The sequence below is a fragment of the Eubalaena glacialis genome, chromosome 4 (assembly GCF_028564815.1).
Source record: "Eubalaena glacialis isolate mEubGla1 chromosome 4, mEubGla1.1.hap2.+ XY, whole genome shotgun sequence".
Lineage (NCBI taxonomy): Eukaryota > Metazoa > Chordata > Mammalia > Artiodactyla > Balaenidae > Eubalaena > Eubalaena glacialis.
The window spans coordinates 52,387,833-52,408,419 of NC_083719.1; the positions used below are offsets into that span (position 1 = coordinate 52,387,833).

A 20,587-nucleotide genomic window follows, 5' to 3' on the forward strand; every position below is an offset into this window, starting at 1 on the left:
CCTTAATATTGTATGCTTATCATGTATTCACGATACAGTTCTCTACAACTCTGTTATTCTCATTATTTCTTACAGTAATTTTGATTCTTTGAAATACTCATTTTAGTACTGGAAAATAACTGTCTTGGTATTATTTCATTTTAAAGCTCTGTGACTCATGAATGAAATGTATATACATATATATATGAATGAACTATATATGAATATATAATTATATATATGACCAAACATATATATGACTGAACTACACACATGAATATATATGAATCAGTATGTATACTGATATACTGTTGATAGTATATATACTGATATTCTGCTGATAGCATATTTACTGTTGATCAGTATATATACTGATGAATGAAATACATGTATGTTTCATATATACACATATATATGAATCAACTATATATATGACCATATATATATGACAACTATACATATGAATATATACATGAATCAGTGTATATACTGATGATGAATGATGTCTCTTTCTTGAAACAGTAGATTATATTCAATTCTTAGAATTTGCCTAACCTCCTTCTTGAACACGAAATGTGTCATACAGATGAATAGTGTATTAGTACAGTCCCTTGCGTGGTCATCACCTAATGACATTGTCTTCGAAAAATCTCTTGTTTGTCTGTTAATCCTTTCAAATGTCCTGTAACGTTTTAAGATCTTTTAAAGTAACGTATTTGAAACCAGTGATCACTGCTTTTGTCTTAAACGTAACAGACGCAGATCCATATATTTGCAGCTTTATAATGATTTCAAAACCTTTTGTACTGACCTAAAGTAGATGGCAGTGAAAAAGGAGTTTAATAGTTTCTGTGTTCAGTAATACCTCTGACTTATCTGAGAAATATATAGTGAATTTATAAGTTTGCCATACATATTCAGTAGATTGGTTTTAAGATATGGCAGCCAAGTGTTTGAGTTCTCCACTGTGGCAGTTTGCAAGTCTGATGACCAGAAGAGCTTGCTAGAGCTTGTCATAGTAATATTTAAATATGTCAGCAGGAACATCCAGTTTTCAAACATGTAGATGGACTAGTTCAAGGTGTCTACTATCTCATCATTCAAGAGAATGAGTTTCACTTATATTTTTGTGTTTACACTACAGGGTAGATAATTTTGAAGATAGCAGTCAGGAGGTGGCATCCTTAGTATCTGTTCCTGTTTCATGGCTTTTTTGTGGTTTGGGCGTCAGTAATCACTGGACTTTTGAACTTCCTGTAGAAAAGAAGAGTAATGCTTCTTAACAGCCTCCATTGTGATGTCTCTGTGTTGGTTGTGCATTAAGAGCAGTAATGAGTTTTGGACTGTTAGAGATCGTTATTTTAAAGCAACACATGAGAATCACAATAAAGCCTTATTAAAGTGAAAGAAAAACTTAACATTTCAAATAATCTGTTAATTTCATCTAAAGACTAGTAGAGCATCTTGTCTGCTTTAAATATTGTGGATTAGATGCTGTTTTAAATAAATGTAGCCTTTATCAGTTAGGAAGGCACCCTAGTGTCATGTAAAGAGCACTGGATTAAAAATCATCCGTGTATTTGTAGGCCTGGCTTTGTGACTTTTGGCACGTTTTCTGACCTCCTTGGGCCATCTCTTTTTTCTTATTCATAAAATAAGAAACAACAACAATTCTCATATCTGCTTCCCTGGAGTGCTGATGAGATTAAATAATGTGTGAAAAGGTACTTGGGAAAGAATAAAGTGCCATACACGTTCTTATAACTATGCTTATATATAATTCAACTCTTTTGAAATCAATAAGTAGCATACAGTTCATAATTTGAGACGGGGGAAAAGACTGCCATGAGGAAAAGCACTGTCACTTCAGATTTTAAAGAGTTCACAAATGCTTACCCTCCATGGCTTTTGGGTGAAGATCTGTGGAAGGTGATTGGAAAACATCACGTTTGTATTTTTGTTTTCTTTTAATGATTACTGCCTACTTAGAAGTTTGATTCCTGGAGCTGGAGCAGAATGAACACTTTATTTATGTATTTATTTATTTTTGAAAGTATCTTTTTTTTTTTTTTCTTTTTGTCCGAGCCACACAGCTTGAGGGGTCTTAGATCCCTGACCAAGGATTGAACCCGGGCCCTCGGCAGTGAGAGCACAGAGTCCTAACCACTGGACCACCAGGGAGTTCAACAGAATGAGCAGTTTAGAGTATTGGCAAAGGTGGAAGATTAGTTGAAGAGAAATGTGGGTCCATTTATCTTCAGCATTAACACCAAGGAATAGGTACTTGGAGGAAGCCGAGGACAGGCTTGGTCAGGCGAGCCAGGATCCTGCTCGGTCAGGCAAACTGGGCAGGCCAAGAAGTATGATAGCAGCCAAGATTCACTGAGCACTGACCATGTGCCAGGCATCATAGTCAGTGCCTTACATTCATTAATTAATTTTATCCTTACAGTGTTCTCTGAAGTGGGTTTACCTGTCTACTTCTATTATTATACTATTATTGCCCCCATTTCCAAGTGGAAAAAAACTGAGACTTAGAAAGGTTAAATGTTCACCCAAGATCTGACCACCGTGCTCCTCACCCCTCTACTTTATTGCCTGTAACATTCTTTGCATCCCCCCATCCTTGTGGTGGAGACAGCATTATGTCATGGGGTCTGAATTCGGGCTCCCAGGTGTGTATTCCTGTTGGATGGACTTCTTTCTCCCCAGTTTCTTAAATCGCATTCCCTCTAAATCAATCTCATGTGAACTTGTGTGGAATGATGAGTTTATCTAGTTCCACATTTCCCTCTGTGTAAGTTGACCTTTTAGGTCTCAGTCCTGAAGTACACTGAAGACCTGTCAACAACCTTGTAGCCTCTACTCCCTGCCCCCAACCCTGCACACTGTTACAGTTTCCAACATCAGTGTTAGGAGCAATTTCTTTCAGGATCCAATTTTTTTTATTTGAATATTTGTGTGTTTGTTTATACATACACAAGCACATAGACACCTGTACATAGAAGAAATGCTGAAGTCATAAACCAAATGTGATGGCATACACATTGTTTATTTCTGTTTGGAGACTTTTTTTTTCATTTCATTACTGTATTTTCTGCATCTTTTTTTAAATAATTAGAAAAATCTGTTTAAAAGAGAAATGTTTCATTGACTCCTTAGAAACAGAGTTAGTATCTATTGTGTCTGACCTGTTATACTAGATATGGTAGAATGGTGTTCAAAAAATACAGTATCTTGAATGTTTAGAGTTAAGTGTGAGGATATGAAATGTAACAATTAAAAAATTAAAACCAGAATATTATTAAGTAAAATGATACCAATGATATACTGATTAAGTATGGAAAGAAGACAGAGTAGAGAGGTGATGTTGGGTGGGAAGCTAAGAGGTCAAGTATGAGAATAAGAGAACTCTCTCAGAGTTGTTTAAGGTTGGGTCTTCACACAGAAGCATTCTCCTCACAGCTTCACTTATTTCACAAAGATTAATTAACCATCTACAACTTTCTGGGCATGTGCTGGATTTTGGAGGTACAGTTCTTAATTAGGTATACATATATATAGGGTTATTCTTAGCATTTGAGTTTGAATAGTATTTTTGTTTTCATCTAAAAAGAAGTAGTTTAGTATAAGAAGTAGTAGTCAGGAGCGTATAGCCAGTTTGGGGGTAAGCATGTGAATTTAAGGTGCAGTATTCAAGACTTCTGCAGGGAGTTCCCTGGCAGTCCAGTGGTTAGGACTCGGCACTCTCACTGCTGGGGCCCGGGTTCGATCCTGGTTGAGGAACTAAGATCCCACAAGCTGTGTGGCGTGGCCAAAAAGAAAAATCTTCTGCAGATAATGTGTTGCTTCACATCTTAAATGATGGTGGTAATACCGACCTGTGGAACTATAGGGCTGTTGTAAAAGTTAACAAAGTGTTATTCAGGTTCTCTTTATTACTATTTTCATTGCCAGTGATTGCTAGGTATATGTGAAGTTAAAAGTATGACCTTTAACCTTCTGTTTATAGCAAAGCCTAGGAGACAGTGGCACTTTTTTTCTCCAATGCCTTGTTACTTAAACTTCATCATCCCTGGATTTAGGGGTAGATCAGACAGGGGACATGGAATGACTGCTAAGAAATCAATAGGGGATCATCTCAGACAGCCAAGGTCCGCTCTCCTGAGCCCTGTTCTTTTTCCTCAGCACAGTACACTTATTGACTTCAGCAACTGCCTTTTTGTAAATGCTAAAAGCAACCAGTCTCTTAATTAGAACAATAACCCATATAGGATTTGGTCTTTAAAGCTCGCATAACTTTTTGAGCTTTAGTTTATATAATTTTGCTCCAGCTCTCACTGTGTTGTATCAATTGAGAAATTAATCTCTGTAGCATCAAGTCATTTGTTGTAAACATCTATAACGGAGTATATTTTAGGCATCCGACTGTCTGTTTAAAAAGATAATATAGAAAAGTCTCATAGTTTTAGACAACTTTCTTCCTCTCGAGAACTTCTAACCAAACAGGAACCTAGTTTACCTTGTTTTCTAGGCTTTTATTGTCAAAATATTTCCTGTAGCAATAATGCTCATAAGGTACTATATTCAACACCATTGAATTATTCGTGTTGAAAACTGTATAAAGTACTTCTTGGGTTCTTTGGAACCTACAGTTGAAAACTGGGGAGTGGTATTTGCCGGCTGGTCATCAATGAGTAATGGAATTCCACAGCCAGGCTGTTTTGCACGTCAGGCCCCCATCAGGCTGCTGGATCCTAAGACTTGCCCGTGGTTTCTTTGTGGACGTACACAGTGACTGACTGTGGATTCCTTAGCACTTTCAAATTTAGTTATTTGCTGGAAATTGAGCTTTTGGATTTTGTAAGTTCTTTGTCCTCCTCATTTGAAAATATTTAAATGGTATTGCCCAAAGGGCACACAGAGAAACAGCATGACTTTCGGGAAATTAGTAAGCAGTAGAGTTATTTTTAGCTTTTACTCCTAGCAAACATTTCCTTTTGTTCTTTAGAAGACATTGTTGATCTGTTCATTCATGTACTGTGCTCTCTCCCCAACTGCAGGGTGGCTTCAGATAGAATAAGCCCTCTCTTCTCTACTCTGCGTGACAGAATTGTGTTAATTCTCATTTAATTTTAACTCATGAGTTATTCATTTGTTCATGTTTTTCTAGGTTCTGAAATACCACCGCCACCACCAAATACGCACATACATTTTATTGTTATTTGGGGTTGATTTTCCCTCTCATCAGCAAATACTAACCAAAAAATGTTCACACAAGCAGGATATACAAAATTTATATTTTTGTCAAAATATTGTACAGTGATAGTTGATGGTGTGATTTTGTATTTATTTACTTATTTTACAACTATAATATTTAGAAAGTTATGCAGTTAGTATTACAGAATCCCAAATCCAGGATAGATGGTTACAAAGGCTGGCCTTTACACCTCAATCTCATGTTTGATCTTTGAAAAATCTTCCAGTATATAGAGGAAATCAGATTTTTAAGGAAGCACACTGAAACCTTGCTTTTACTATTCACATAAAGGCAAGTTTGATATAAGACTAGATCCAAGATGATTTCATCAATTTGTCACATTGTAATTTAGCCTTTTTTTCTTTGATTTTCCTCTGAGATAGAGCGGTATAATAACATTTGTGGTTAAAATTGGGGTTCTGTAGTCCGACCACCTGGTTTAAAATCCTAGTTCTACCATTAATCTCAGTATACCTCAATTTCCTTATCTCATAAATGGAGATTACAGTGCTTTATACAATTGTTTTGGAATTTGAATCAGATAATCCACGCAAAGAGCCTAGCAAAATGCCTGACATAGTAAAGTCTCCATAGATGTTGGCTACTATAATTATTGTATAAAATTATTTTATCTATAATGTTAGATGTAGTTATTTTTAGAAGATTATATACAAGAAAGTGGCAAAATACTCATTTTTCTGGAGCCCTTGACTCTTTCCCTGTAAGAATTTTTTATTGGGATAAAAAATTATTTATCTGTCCTCAAACAGAGGTTACCTAATTCCAGTGCCTAGTGAATTTAGTTTCCCTTGGCCCTTCAGTAGTTGCAGCTCTTCATATCTAGAATCAGCACAATTATAATAGGAAGTCAAGCAAAACTTTTTTTTTCATAAAGAGAGGAAGGCAGAATGTGAGGTGGCGTTGACATCTGTGCCTCTGCCCTGGGCCAAAAACAGAATGGTTATTTGCTGCTGATTTGGCAACCAGTCTGCTGCCTTCTCCAGTGGTTAAGTCCCCTTCCTTTCCCTTCCTTCCATTTAGAGCCCCAGGGATGATGAAGTCAGAGAGAGAAGACTGGGATGTGAAGCGTCTAAATAGGGAAACAGGACAGAGGTTCAGGGAAAGATAACAGAATAACCCCCATTCTGCTGCTGACCCAGTTGGATAAATGCTAAATATTCCTCTGCCAATGGCAATTTTACATGAGTTCTCTGGACGGTGTGAAGGTTGAAAAACACCAGCCTGTCTAGTGAATTCCCATCTTTCTGCTCAAGAGCTTTCTAACATCTGATTCAACAATTTACTAAACTTTCCTTTTTTAAATAAAACTTTTTTTTTTAACACTTAGCCCACACCCTCAGAATAAGTCCTTTATTTTTACAGTGGGTACTTTAACTTCTGAGTATATCAGTTGTTTCTCTTTTCTCATAGCTGCATTTAACTCACCTCACTTGCCAACTATTATAGTGCTAAATCCCACTGAAGGGGCTTCTTGTTTTAAGGTAACATCTTCTACCCAATCTGAGAGGTACAACTCTGGCTTTCTACAACACGGTTGTCTTAGAAACACTTATATAAAGTTTAGAACACAAAACACCACACACATGAAGAGGGCATCTGTCTGTAACATTGTAATTTAACTCTTTAACTGATTTAGATGAAAACTTGAGTAGTTAAATAATAGACTGATGAATGCCCCAGAAAGGCATGTATTGAGTAAACAAAAATGTGCAAATAGAAAGGGGAGCTAGGGAGAGATTGTCTTAGATTATGGATCTCTTCATTTTTAATGGGAAATTCCTTTTGGTTTTTTTTTGTTTGTTTTTTTGGCCGCGCTGAGTGGCTTGTGGGATCTTAGTTCCCCAACCAGGGATCGAACCCGCACCCTCAGCAGTGAAAGTGCAGAGTCTTAACCACTGGACTGCCAGGGAATTCTAATGGGAAATTCTTTTAAAATATTTTTACTTTCAAAGCTTAAGGCTTCTTTTAACTTAGACTGATTTTTTTCAGTTATGATTTCTTAATGATTGTTTCAAGTGTGTTCTGTGATTCAAAAGAATGAAATATTAGTTTAATATAGGGTATTTGGGGGTTATTTTTCAGGCTGCTTGGCTACTGTGTTTTATTTTCATTTAAATTTGAGGTTATCCTAACCATTCAAAGAAGCAGTTGACTCTGATTCTGACTTAAGTTTTGGTGAGTCTTAATTATAATTCATCATATATGTAGTTTTCATTCAGTGCTTTTTAAAAAAGACCTTTATGTTTACTTTTTAGACCGACTTTGCGCGATTTAGTGGAACAAATGTGGAAACTGACTTCGTAGAGGTGCCATCACAAATGCTTGAAAATTGGGTGTGGGACGCTGATTCCCTCCGAAGACTGTCAAAACATTATAAAGATGGAAGCCCTATTACAGATGATCTGCTTGAAAAACTTGTGGCTTCTAGACTGGTCAACACAGGTATGACTTATAATTTTAGAAAATAAACTAGAATTGCTTAATGGAGAATTGGTGACATCTTTTTTTTTTTTTTTTTTTAGGTAAGAAGTGGATTTATTTAGAGAGATACATATTCCGTAGACAGAATGTGGACCGTCTCAAAAGGCAAGTGCGGCACCAGAGCATGGGGTCGTCTCAGAAAGTGAGAGCGGCCATGAGAGAAACACTCTCCACGGACTGAGTGTGGGCCATCTCAGAAGGCAAGAGGCCTGCTGCATCTTCTTCTATAGAACTTATTTCGTCTTTTGTAATGATAGTACCCCCAGAGTGTTAATATGAGAAGGGAAGACTGCTAAGTATATTGGAATACCGAACCCTGAAATTATGTCCAAGAAAAAAAAAATACATCTCCTTTTAAATCTTAAATAGAATGAGATGTCTTGCTCTGATTTTGCAATGAGTACTACAGGAATCAGTTTTTGAAATCTATGATCTATGGTCAGAACACGTAGTTCTCTCTTCTCCAAAACATGTCCAACATTCTTATGTTATTAGGTCTCCTGACCTTACGCCAGATTGTTTTGAGCAAAGTTGATCAGTCTCTCCATACCAACACTTCGCTGGATGCTGCAAGTGAATATGCCAAATACTGCACAGAAATTTTAGGTGTTGCAGCTACTCCAGGTACGTAAATACGATCACTAAAAGTTCACTCTTCCTGTGAAGCACAGGGTATACTCCTAACACTGCCAGAGAAGGTAGAGTTTGTCAGGCAGGTTGCCTAATATAATTTGTTTCTGATTTCTGAAATCAGGCCATGACTTTCAGGTCAGCATACTCTGTCCTCAGAGTTATCCTGTCCAAATGTGCTTGAAGGGGAGGCGGCGTCAGCTTTGCAGCATTTTAGTGTGATCAGGCGTGAGCAGTCGGCCTCCACCCCAGAGCAGAGAAAGCCACTGCGTTTGGCAGCACCGCCTGGCTCTGCCCTCCCTGTATGCACCATGACTTCCCTAGGGTTTCGGTAAGATGTTGCCAGAAGGGGCAGTTTGAGAGAAAGGCAAAAGCTTCTACCTTGTGTCTGATTCTGCTTCTGAGGTCAGTTAAGGCAGTTTGACTAGCAGTTTCTAAACTGGTATTATTTATGAGATTCATGTGAGTGGGTGGGAGATGCTCAGACATAGGCTATGTTACGTTTATATTTGTATATTTTAAGCAAACATGTAGCTGTACGTGTATACGTAGTTGGAAAGGTGAGTTTTTTCCATCAAAGAAATTGTTGTTTAATTGAGTCAGTCACATTTTATAGCGATATTAAAGGTCAGAGTAGTCCGTTGAGTTCATCCAGGCTGCTCGCTTCCTTTTGTGATCTGTTTCTAGTAGACTGAACAGCAACTTTGTGCCTCAGGCCACTTTGACAAAATCCTTTTGTAAAGTAGCCCTAGAGGTAGATTGAATTGGTGAGACCTTTTTAGCTCTTCACGTAAAGAATTCTTTTTCAGTAATTATGAACGTCAAATAAGTGCCATACTGATACGTTTCAGATATAAATAGGTGTGACAAAGAGTAGGCTTAATATTATTAGAGTATTTGTAAGACACATATGTGTCTAAGGGATAAGAAAGGAGTGAGTTGTCTGATAGGTGTGGACAAAGCCTCTGAAACTATTGTTAGGCATTCCAGAGCTTAGGGCCAAAACCAGCTCTGAGGTGGAGCTGTCATAGGAGAGAAGTTTGTAAACATCTTGGCCAACGGCACCCATAAACTCAAGGAGTACTAGAGGTGAGGACCTATCACTGTCTCCTCCCACAGCTGGACTCCCCATAGGGAAACCTTAGCTAGCTGAGAACCTGCTATTTAACATTTGCCATCACATTGATTGAAATGTATCTTTCTTTAAAGGCACAAATATGCCAGCAACTTTTGGACATTTGGCGGGGGGATATGATGGCCAATATTACGGATATCTTTGGAGTGAAGTATTTTCCATGGACATGTTTTACAGCTGTTTTAAAGAAGAAGGGATAATGAATCCAGAGGTATTGTATTTTTTTTCCTCCTTTTGTTACTTCTGTAGTTGCCCCCTCCCCTTTAACTCCTAGTAAAAAAAATATTTATTACACCTAGATTTTTAGAGGAAGAGATCTGATAACAAATTTTAACTTTAAAGTCTGGCATCTTCTCACATCCTCATACATCATTAAGTTGCTTTGTGTAAGTGATTAATCCTATAAGTTAAAGAAAAACCCTACTGCATTTTCTTGCTTATTAACATTCCAATATATTGCATAATTAAAATTCAAAGCTTTGTTTATGCATTTGAGCATTTACAGCTGCCGGTTTTGACATGTGCCATACAGTGTTGTAGTTTTATAGGAGGTTGGGAAAGAAAGGTAAACTCCTTCCTGATATAAATGGTCTGCCTATGTTTTGATACGCTCTACACACTTTCATTATATATTTGCGGTGGAAGGCACCCTTTTTTCTGTGATTGGCATGCGCCGCCTACTGCATGGTTTGTAACCTAAATGCCTTTAAGTAATTTAAGCTGCTTCATTAACCTGAGCCGTTCCTTTCTGAGTACAGTGAATTGACTGCCAGGTGGCTGCCAGCCAGACCTTCCTGAGTTACAGCCCCTCAGTCTCCACTCTTGCTGAAGACTCAGCTGTCAGATTATTTCTAGGGCTGATGGATTTTCCAGTGTGTTTTTCCTTCTGTTTGATTTAGAAATTAGAAGAACAAGTTATCAAAATCAGGTTCTCTGTGCTTATTTCAACCGACTGACTTGTTCTCCAGACTTTATGTTTCTAGATTGCATACTACCTTACACATATGCACTGAAAGACATTGATGTAATTTAGGCCACCGTCCCTTCACCCCACCCTTCTCCCCCAAAACACCACCTCCAGGACACTTACATTCTATAGACTAACCTTTCCAATCCCTGCATCTTCAGTCCCACCCTACCCAGGCTGTTAGGTCCCTGTAAGTCTCCTTCCATTCCCTGGCCACCCCACTTACAACGATCAACCACTAACTTGTTCTCATAAATACCCTGACTCCTGCATGACCTTCAGCCAGTGCCCAGCCCTGGATTCCTCTACCGTCTCGTTTAGAGATGGTGGCCTTGGGATTCAGTCTTCTGGGGAAGATCGTGCGGCTCCACTTAATGCCCCACTGCAGAGTCACGCTGTCGAACCTGCATTGGACCCCCAGTGTGACTCCACAGTCCTGCTCTACTTACCTTATTGGGGTCCCCACCCTCTCTCTCTCTCTCAGCAGATGCTCTCTCCTCTGTACTAAGAACATTAAGATTATTGAAAGTGAGTACCTTCATCTTTCTTTCTCTTTCTGTACTTCAATATTTATCTTCTTTCCTCCTATCTCAGGAGACATGTCTATAATTCTAAGACTTACTGGTTTGCCATCTCAGGAAAAAAACTTACCACTGACTCTGATAATCTCAGTGCTACTACTCAGTTGTTCTTCCTTTCACAGCCTACTCTCTTGGTGTAAGAAACAGTTTCTGCAAACCTCTGTTTCCTGGCTTTTGCCTCCACCAACTGAACTGGAAAGTTACCCTCCCTCCAGAGTTACCTACCACTGATGATCCAATAGCCAACTCCCAAAAACCCTCATCTACCTTTTGTTTTACTTTCTGCTTCTTGGTATTCCTCTCTTTGTCACAGCCCTTAGCTTTGCAAACAAATCCCTCTGCACTTCCCAGAACTCCCAGTGTGTCAGCCAAATTTGTATGTTCCCTTGCGTCTTTCCTCCTTCACAAATTTATTCATTGTACTTCTTCCACCTAAAACGTATGCCTTCCTTGTCTATGCCTCTCCAAAATCGTACCATTCATAAAGGCCCTATTCAAATGAAATCTTCCAGATCATCGAAATCAGAAGTGATCTTTCCATTCTGTGAACAAAAGAGTGAACTTGGGCATGGGGTAAGGGTTTCAATAAGCTTTTTCTTGTGTCTGGAATGTTTAATATAACTATTATACAAAATGAAAAAAATCAGGTTATAAAATATTTTACACCATAGAATGCAAATTTTGATTTTAAAATATACATTCAGAAAAAAAAGTACATCAAAATGTTGTCAATTGTTATCTTTGAGTGGTAAGTTTCTGAGTATTAAATATTTTTCTGTACTTTTTATGGAGCTTTTTCATATTTTTACATAGAGCATGAATTATTGTAGAAATCAGAAAACAATGTTTAGAGAGACACAAGGTCCAGATATGCAGAGATACAATTATGACCTCCACTCACTCTTAGTAGTTGGCGAGGCTTCCTGGCATAATTGCTACAGCACCTCTTTCACCGCCCCTGGTCCGCTCACATGACCACATCCCCAGGAGCCTCCACTGTCTCCTCTCCTCTTCCAGCTGTCAAGGTAACAGCCAAAGTACTGATCCCAGTGGATCCCAAGGAATTTGCAGGTCCAGCAGGAGCGATCCCTGCCATTATGCTTCTATGTACCTCCTTTTTTCTCAGGCTTCACAGCTTGGCAGGCAGCCAGGCTACTCTTAATTCAGACAAAAGGGCTGGGTTGAATGTGGAGAAAGCAAGATTCCCTACAACTTGGAGTTGTTGCCTTGTGATGTTAAAAACAGTTTTCAGTTTTACTAAAATTCTGAATTCAGCTGTACTATGTATTATTACTCATCTTATGCCAGGAAGCTGGCTTTAATCCCTTCTTTTTTCCTTCCTATTAAATACTCTGGACTATCATGTCATTTCTTGCTCCCCTGCTGTCACAGCAATAGTGAGTCTGGCTCCAGTGGCCAAGGAGAATCCCATTGCACCCACCCTCACGCTCTTCACTGCAGTGGCAGTTACAGGAATAGCTTTTTATTTTTTATTTTTTAATTTTTTAATTAATTAATTTATTTATTTATTTTTGGCTGCGTTGGGTCTTCGTTGCTGTGCGTGGGCTTTCTCTAGTTGTGGCGAGCGGGGGCTACTCTTCGTTGTAGTGTGCAGGCTTCTCATTGCGGTGGCTTCTCTTGTTGCGGAGCACGGGCTCTAGGCGCATGGGCTTCAGTACTTGTGGCTCGCGGGCTCTAGAGCTCAGGCTCAGTAGTTGTGGTACACAAGCTTAGTTGCTCCGTGGCATGCGGGATCTTCCCGGACCAGGGCTTGAACCCGTGTCTCCTGCATGGCAGGTGGATTCTTAACCACTGCACCACCAGAGAAGCCCAGGAACAGCTTTTTAAATAGCCATTCTATTCCCTCCTACAGTGTACTGCTTGTTTGGTTTTGTTTTAATTTTTTTTATTTTTACAAATGTTTGCTCTGAAATAACACCCAATTTACACAATTCAAATATCCATTTATTTAAAATTAACACTTTGGAATAACCATCCTGTTCTACAAAAAACTTCAGTCATTATTACAACTATGTTGTGATGAAGGGAAAGAATTTTTGTGGTATAAAGAAATACTGAATTTGATCTGAAGTCATGGGAATCAGAGCAGTCACAATATATCATGCAGACTTTGTTGTCTCAAGGCCCCGCACACTCCCTAGTGTATATTTGGAGCATTTTGAGAAGATAGCAGGATGCCCCTTCAAGGAGTCAGTGCCTGCTGTTCTTAGTCCCCAGCTCTAGAGAGGCTGGGGGCTGAAAGATGTATTGTTGACATTATTGTTCATGGTCATTAGTATGGACAAAAGAACACCTCCAGGCCCTCCTTCTGTAACCTCTTACCATCCTGTAAATCCCAGGGTCTGGTTGAGAACCATTTCAGATCTTAACAAGCAGAACTGTAGAAAGTGTGCTACTCACTGGGAAAACAGTAATGGGAAGGGTCAAATACAAACCTGCAGGCTTCTGAATATCAAATGTTAGCAATAGAATATTTTACAGTACAATCGTTTTTATTGTTTCAATGGCCTCTATCAAAGTGTTAGAACTGGCCACTTACCTGTAATAGCCTAAAAGTTTGCTACCTCTGGTTTTATCTGTAATTTTCTATGTTCTTCATAGTAAATAGGTGTAACATCTTGACTGTTTAATTAGTTTGTTAAATATTACCTAAAGCCTTCTTTTCTAGTAAACATGGAGAAGTTGTCTCAACAGACATACCTTTTACTTTTCCAACTCATCTCTTAAATAATTATGGAAGGGAGCTGCTTGGGAGTAACACTTTTCCAGCAAACTCTAGCTCTTTCAGGAGCACTTTAAGGTTGCCAAATGTAGTTTCAAAATCTAGCAGCTAATTGTAGTGTTGAAAGAATGAGGGCATTTTAACTAGGGCCATTTCTTTTTTTCTCTTTTTTTAAAAATTAATTAATTAATTAATTAATTATTTTTGTCTGCGTTGGGTCTTCGTTGCTGCGGGCGGGCTTTCTCTAGTTGCAGCAATCAGGGGCTACTCTTCGTTGCGGTGTGCAGGCTTCTCATTGTGGTGGCTTCTCTTGTGGAGCACAGTCTCTAGGAGCGCAGGCTTCAGTAGTTGTGGCACACAGGCTTCAGTGGCTGTGGCTTGTGGGCTCTAGAGCGCAGGCTCAGTAGTTGTGGCTCACGGGCTTAGTTGCTCTGCAGCATGTGGGATCTTCCCGGACCAGGGCTCGAACCCGTGTCCCCTGCACTGGCAGGTGGATTCTTAACCACTGCACCAGTAGGGAAGCCCAGGCCATTTCTTTTTATAAGGCAACTTCATTGTGGGAAATTTTCCTAAAAGGTAATAGACACTGTGGATTCAAAGGCAATGATATTGTTAAGCTAGAATGATGTTCCTCCTCTTCTGCATTTAGAGTAATTGCTAAGCTTTGTTTTTTTCCATCAGTGAAGAAGAAATACAAGCAAGTATCACATGCAGAAAGGAATACTGAGAAAGTCAAGACAGTTAAGTGTAACTATCCACAATGCCATATGGAAGGAGCTAGATCTTACATTCAATAACAGACACAGAAACATAGGAAGAATCTTGGTTAAATAAGGAAAAGAATTACCTGACAGAAAGTATTTTATAAAGCTAAGTATTCCAGGACTCTTCAAACAGAATCCTAGGACCAATTCCTTCTATAATATGTCGCTAAGAGAGAATATGAAATTCCTCTCCTGACGGTCCTTACAAATGGATTAAATTCTGCTTCAGCTCCCCGGTCTACCACCCCAAAGCTGATTTTTCTTACACTTCAACCTTTTCTAACAGCATTAAATTTTGCCTGATTTAAGGGACAAAGGAAGGAAATGGGATTGATTTCCAACCTACTTCTTGAATATTTACAATGCCAGACCTTCTAAGCCTTGAATCCCAACCAGCTGGAAGCAGTTTTTCTTCCTTTTTGTGTTCCTACAGCCCTTCTTTGTGTTTCTCTTAGAGCTCTAATAATCTGCCTTGTTAATTGTCTATTTCTTTATCTCACCTCCTAGATCATAAGGCTCTTGTAATAGGAACTGTTTTGTTCATCTTGGTGTTCGTCCTCTGCTTCAGAACATTTAACTATTATTGGGCCCAACTGGTAGTTGCTCCAGCTGCTTCCACTCGTCTGTCCCCCTACTACACACGACTTCCCGGGGTGCCTTTTTTGTCCAGATCTCCTCCCTCCCCATAATTATTTATTCTTCCATCCTCACAAATTGAAACTTCGCTTAAGGTTTCCAGAAGACCTCTTTCACTCAAGGGAAGAGTCCTACCACCATTCTTTGTTTCCATCACCACCAATCTTTCACTGTCTCCCTCCTTCCTGTATGTTGTCAAGGGTATTCTTTTTCTGCCCTCAACCTCCCCACCCTCACTCATAAAAAACAAAGTATGTGCTGTTGGAAAGGAGTTTACAGATGAGTTGCGGAAGGAGAGGTTTCAAAGTCCACTTTAAAAGCAAGCTGGTGAGGCTGGGAGGTGCCTGATCGTCATCACCTGTCCTTGGGCGGATGCTTTCTGCCCTGTTGCTTGTTACTCAGTGTAGGAAGGAGATACCTGGCTCCACTCCCTGTCTGTCACAAGAGGAAGGAGAAAGAAGGGAGGGTTCGAAGGCTGTGGGAGCTTGCATGTGCTCCTTCAGAGAAGCCAGAGATGGCAGGAGACCCAACCTGTTTCCCAATTTATGTGTTCTCATTGTTGGTAGATGATGGGTGTCCTTCATTCGGATAATTATGATTGCTCTTAAAATATTACCTCAAATAAAGGGCATAGATTCTTGCATAAAATGAGTGCCTTGTCTCTTCTTAGTATTCCTACTGAACTATATATTCTATTTTATACTAATAGTGGAGATGAAATCTCTTGTGCTTTTTTCTAGCTTTATTAGGAGACAGAACTAATTTTAAGGAAATGCTGAAAACACGAATGCATTTGTTTCCCTGACTGTGTATAAGTGACTGAACTTAGGGGCGGTGTGAGGAGAAGGGATATGAAAGGAGGGATGGATGACTACTCAGGTTTATTGAATACCACCATATGGCAGGAATGATTCTAGGGAGCAGGCAAGGTACTAAAATCATCTCCTCTAATTCCTCATACACTGAGGGAGGTAGGCATATTCCCACTTTACAGGTAAGGAAACCAAGGCCCAAGGCCACATAGCTGAGGATGAAGCTGAGATTCAAACCTGGGCCTGACTCCAAAACTCCTGATCCTGCTTTAGAAAACATCAGTGTTGGGGAATTTCCTGGCAGTCTAGTTGTTAGGACTCCATGCTTCCACTGCAGGGGGCACAGGTTCGATCCCTGGTCAGGGAACTAAGACCCCACATTGCTGCATGGCATGGCAATCAATCAATCAATCAATCAATCAATCATCTGAACATGTTTAAAAAAAGAAAAAGAGGGACTTCCCTGGTGGCACAGTGGTTAAGAATCCTCCTGCCAATGCAGGAGACACAGGTTCGAGCCCTGGTCCGGGAAGATCCCACATGCCGTGGAGCAGCTAAGCCCATGCGCCACAACTACTGAACCTGCGCTCTAGAGCCCGCGAGCCACAACTACTGAGTCCACATGCCACAACTACTGAAGCCCACACACCTAGAGCCCGTGCTCCGAAACAAGAGAAGCCACCGCAAGGAGAAGCCCGCACACCACAACGAAGAGTAGCCTCCGCTCGCCACAACTAGAGAAAGCCGGCGCGCAGCAACAAAGACCCAACACAGCCAAAAATAAATAAAATTTTAAAAATAAGTAGATAAAAATAAATAAATAGATAAAGAGAAAAGAAGGAAAGAAGACATCAGTGTTAGAGAGGACTTGCACAGTTGCCAAAAGATACATGTTAACCTTCCAGGAGTAAAAACCACAGAGGTGACTGCTGCTGATTTTCCTTCCCTGAACTAAGAGGAGCTCCTGCGCTATGCAGATCCCCCTGAACGATTTTTTTAGCATGAAAACTTTTAGTGGTTGCCTTAGAGCTTCTCTTCCTGCTTTGCTCAGCGTTACAGTTCCTTAATTATATAAACAGAGTAGAACAATTCACAGCAAAGACTCCTTCTACCTGTGGCATATGTCTCCCAAACAGTGTTCTCTCGCCCAGAGAAGCCGGTACCTTCCTAACACACAAATTTGCTTAACTTTTTTTTTTTTTTTTTAAAGAAAAGCAAGATCCGATTACCAAAATGACTCTTAAACTCTCCTCCAAACTTCATTGCAAAGGAAATGAAACTATTAAAAGACGATTGCTCTGTAATTCAGGAAATTGAATCAACTTGTTTGGAGCTATAAACAGGGGAGGACTTGCACTGCCTTGAGCCACATATTGTGAGACCAAACGGTGCCCTGCTCCACAGTGATTTTACGGCAGAGGAGGCATGAGCTGGCTCTTCACTGCAACATGCAGCTCCTCTAACGCTTGCTTTTCTTTACTACCAACATCTACAGTTCTCTGTACAAAATGAGAATATTCTGGCAGATGTCCACATTTTGGTGATAATTTTTTTTTACTTTATTTAAATTTTCATTACTGTTCCTATAATATTTGTGCAATGAAGTATGTCTTTTTAATAAATAAAAGACTCAGATCTTGAGCATTAAGAATTTCTGCAGGTAAATATTAATAATTGAGGTTACATGATATGTACAAGAGGGTTCACTATACTGTTCTCTCTACTATTAATTTTTCCGTAATAAGTGGTTTAAAATATTTTTATCATTCAGATCAATTTAATTCACATTTTCTAAGTTCTTCCTATACTGCTTTGTCCAGAGATAACTGCCCTTCCTTACCCCACCCACTAATCTAACACTGGTCAAATTTAGACACATTGGGCAATGAAAGAAAGGGAAGCGGGGTAAGCTGTGTTGGGCTCAAGAGCTCTGATCTACTTCTTAGAATAATAAAGTCTATGATGAGAATAGCCAACACTCATATTTTAGGTTCTATATCGCTACTCTAACAGTAATTAATTGATGCAGACCAAGCAAGAAATGACACATCTTTTTTTTTTTTTTCTAAACAAAATTAGATCTAGCGCTAAACTGTCATTACCAGGGTTTTCAGAAAGTCCAATATCAGTGATTACAGGCCCGCACTTTTTAAGAAAATTTACTCAAAGCTTGTAAATAAGGCAACAAGATTGCTACTCGCTAGGCCCCAGACCTGTATAATAGCCACATGTAGCTACTGAGCCATTGAAATGTGGCCAGTGCTTCTGAAGAATTGAATTGAGATGTGCTGTAAATGTAAAAAACACACTAGATTTTGAAGACATACCACAAAAAATAAATCTCAATAGCAGTCTATATTGATACATGTTGAAATGATAACATTATAGGTATACTGGTTTAAATAAAATATTTCATTAAAATTACTTTTACCTATTTTCCTCCCTTTTTTAATGCAATTACTAGAACATTTAAAGATATATATGTACCACATTATATTTCTACTGGACAGTGCTCTCTAGAGTTTATAAGAAGTAACTTTGACTAATTGTTTACTCCTGATGAAGGCCCATCTGTGAAGTTAGCTCTTCGCCTGTAGATCATTAATAAGTTGAAGATTATTTCTGTTTATTACTAAAAGATAACCCGGAAAGTTTTGATTTTACAACCCTTGTAAAACATTAAGTAGGTTTGTATCTAACCTGGTGGATTTCATTCATCAACATTTTATTTTCCTTAACAGTTTGACTAGACTTATCTCTGATGGTTGTACCAAGCAGAATCATTGTCATAAATCAAAAATGAGATTACTTTTGTCTCCAGAAATTCTCAAGCTATTTATGTACTTGGAGAGACTATTAGTGATTGTTCAAATGATATAATGGATATAAATTTGAGTGTTACTCTGTGAACTATTTTATGCGTAGTTTTAGAATTAGGCTTCACTGAATTGTCTTGCCTTTCTTTCCTAAAAGGACGGTGAAAATATTGAATAATGCTGATACTGAATTACAGTTGTTTTCTTTTGCTTTATCTGCTCATGTATATGTGTGAATAAAGGCAGAGGAACTATGATGTGTTTTAAAATTCCAGACCTTGTCCCCAAAGAAAACTTTACAAAGGTCCTCCTTCCCCATGCTGGGCCCACAGAAATGTCCTACCCTACACCATGGGACATGTGCTGTTGCCTTACCCCCATCCATAAGGAAAAAGGGTTTTTTTAATGAGCCCCTCATAAAAATATAGCAGAAGCCATTTTGACAGTAGCTGGGCTACTGTTTCCAGGTATACTGAACCCCTGTTTGTAGCCTAATTGAACACTTGCTTTACTAACCCTTTTGAAATCGCATTTGGGATGGGGTGGCAAATAGGAGCCTGTTCTATCTTCCATTTGGCTATTTTTTGTTTGTCTGTTTGCTCACATAGTCAGCATGCTGCTAAGAGTCTAAGGAGACAAGACAGCAATAAAGGGAAGTGTGGAAGACCAAGGTCTAAGCTCCAGATCTCTTAGCTACCAAAGTAAATAAATAATACAGAGCTGCAGTCTAGGTGAGGGGGAACATCCAGACAAAGCTGAAGTCCCTTTTTCTCTTCTCTTTCGTATCTAGAGATTTGGGAAATTGCTATAACCATGAATTATTAGGCATGTTTTATTTTATCAGGTTGGAATGAAATACAGAAACCTAATCCTGAAACCTGGGGGATCTATGGACGGCATGGACATGCTCCAGAATTTCTTGAAACGTGAGCCAAACCAAAAAGCGTTCCTAATGAGTAGAGGCCTGCATGCTCCGTAAACTGGGGATCTTTGGGAGCAGTCCATGTCTGGAGGACAAGCTGACATCATCTTGTATTACTGGCCTGGAAACTGAAGGGAGTTTTGCAAATGAAAATGTAGATTTCTATTGACTTCCTTTTGTTTTTTGATTTGAAAAATTATACAGATGTAAATGGAATTATAAATACTGTGACCTAAGAAAAGACCCATTAGAAAATAATTGTACTATAAAATTTCATAAAAATGGATTTGATTTCATTTTATAAAAGTTTCATATGAATGTAATTTGATTTTTTTACTGTTGTAATCTAGATTACTATTATCTAAGAATTTTTAAATTGAATCATATACATTATATACTTTGATCCTTCTTATATCTTGAAGTTTTGTACTTGGGATTTCTGAACTGATAAATGAATCACCACGTTCCTCTGTTAAATATTGTCTCGGAGCCTTGCATCCACTTTGACTCTGTCTCCCAGTAAAGTGTGACTGACCTCTTTGCCTGCATACCTCAGGGCCAGGGGAATATGCCTCAGTAATGCATTTATCTTTGTATTTCAGGCCTCCTGATTTCCAACTTTCTGCCACACTTGAATAATGTTACTCCAATTGGTTTAGTCTTTTCTGTCTAACGTCCAGTCAGAGAACACCAGAAAATTATGAGTTTTAGCTGAAATTACCTAATGTATATTGCAGGTTTTAATATCTTGTATTAGAGAATTTTGGATCTTGGATTAGAGGTTCATTTCCACTTCAGCATACAAGAGTGTCAGACTTTCTGCATATTTGCCAATTAGAA

The 20,587-nt window shown here is 38.9% G+C and overlaps 1 protein-coding gene across 3 annotated transcripts in view; it reads left to right on the plus strand.

The window, feature by feature from the left end:
* The window catches only part of NLN (neurolysin), a 95,206-nt gene extending 75,220 nt beyond the window's left edge, over window positions 1-19,986 (plus strand). For all 3 annotated transcript variants that reach the window (XM_061187861.1, XM_061187863.1, XM_061187862.1), the window contains 4 exons: window positions 7,516-7,702; window positions 8,237-8,365; window positions 9,581-9,717; window positions 19,670-19,986. In XM_061187861.1, the coding sequence (XP_061043844.1) occupies window positions 7,516-7,702; window positions 8,237-8,365; window positions 9,581-9,717; window positions 19,670-19,804 (588 nt within the window). In that variant the 3' untranslated portion in view covers window positions 19,805-19,986. The remainder of the gene's footprint in view (window positions 1-7,515; window positions 7,703-8,236; window positions 8,366-9,580; window positions 9,718-19,669) is intronic.
* Window positions 19,987-20,587: the final 601 nt, after the last annotated feature.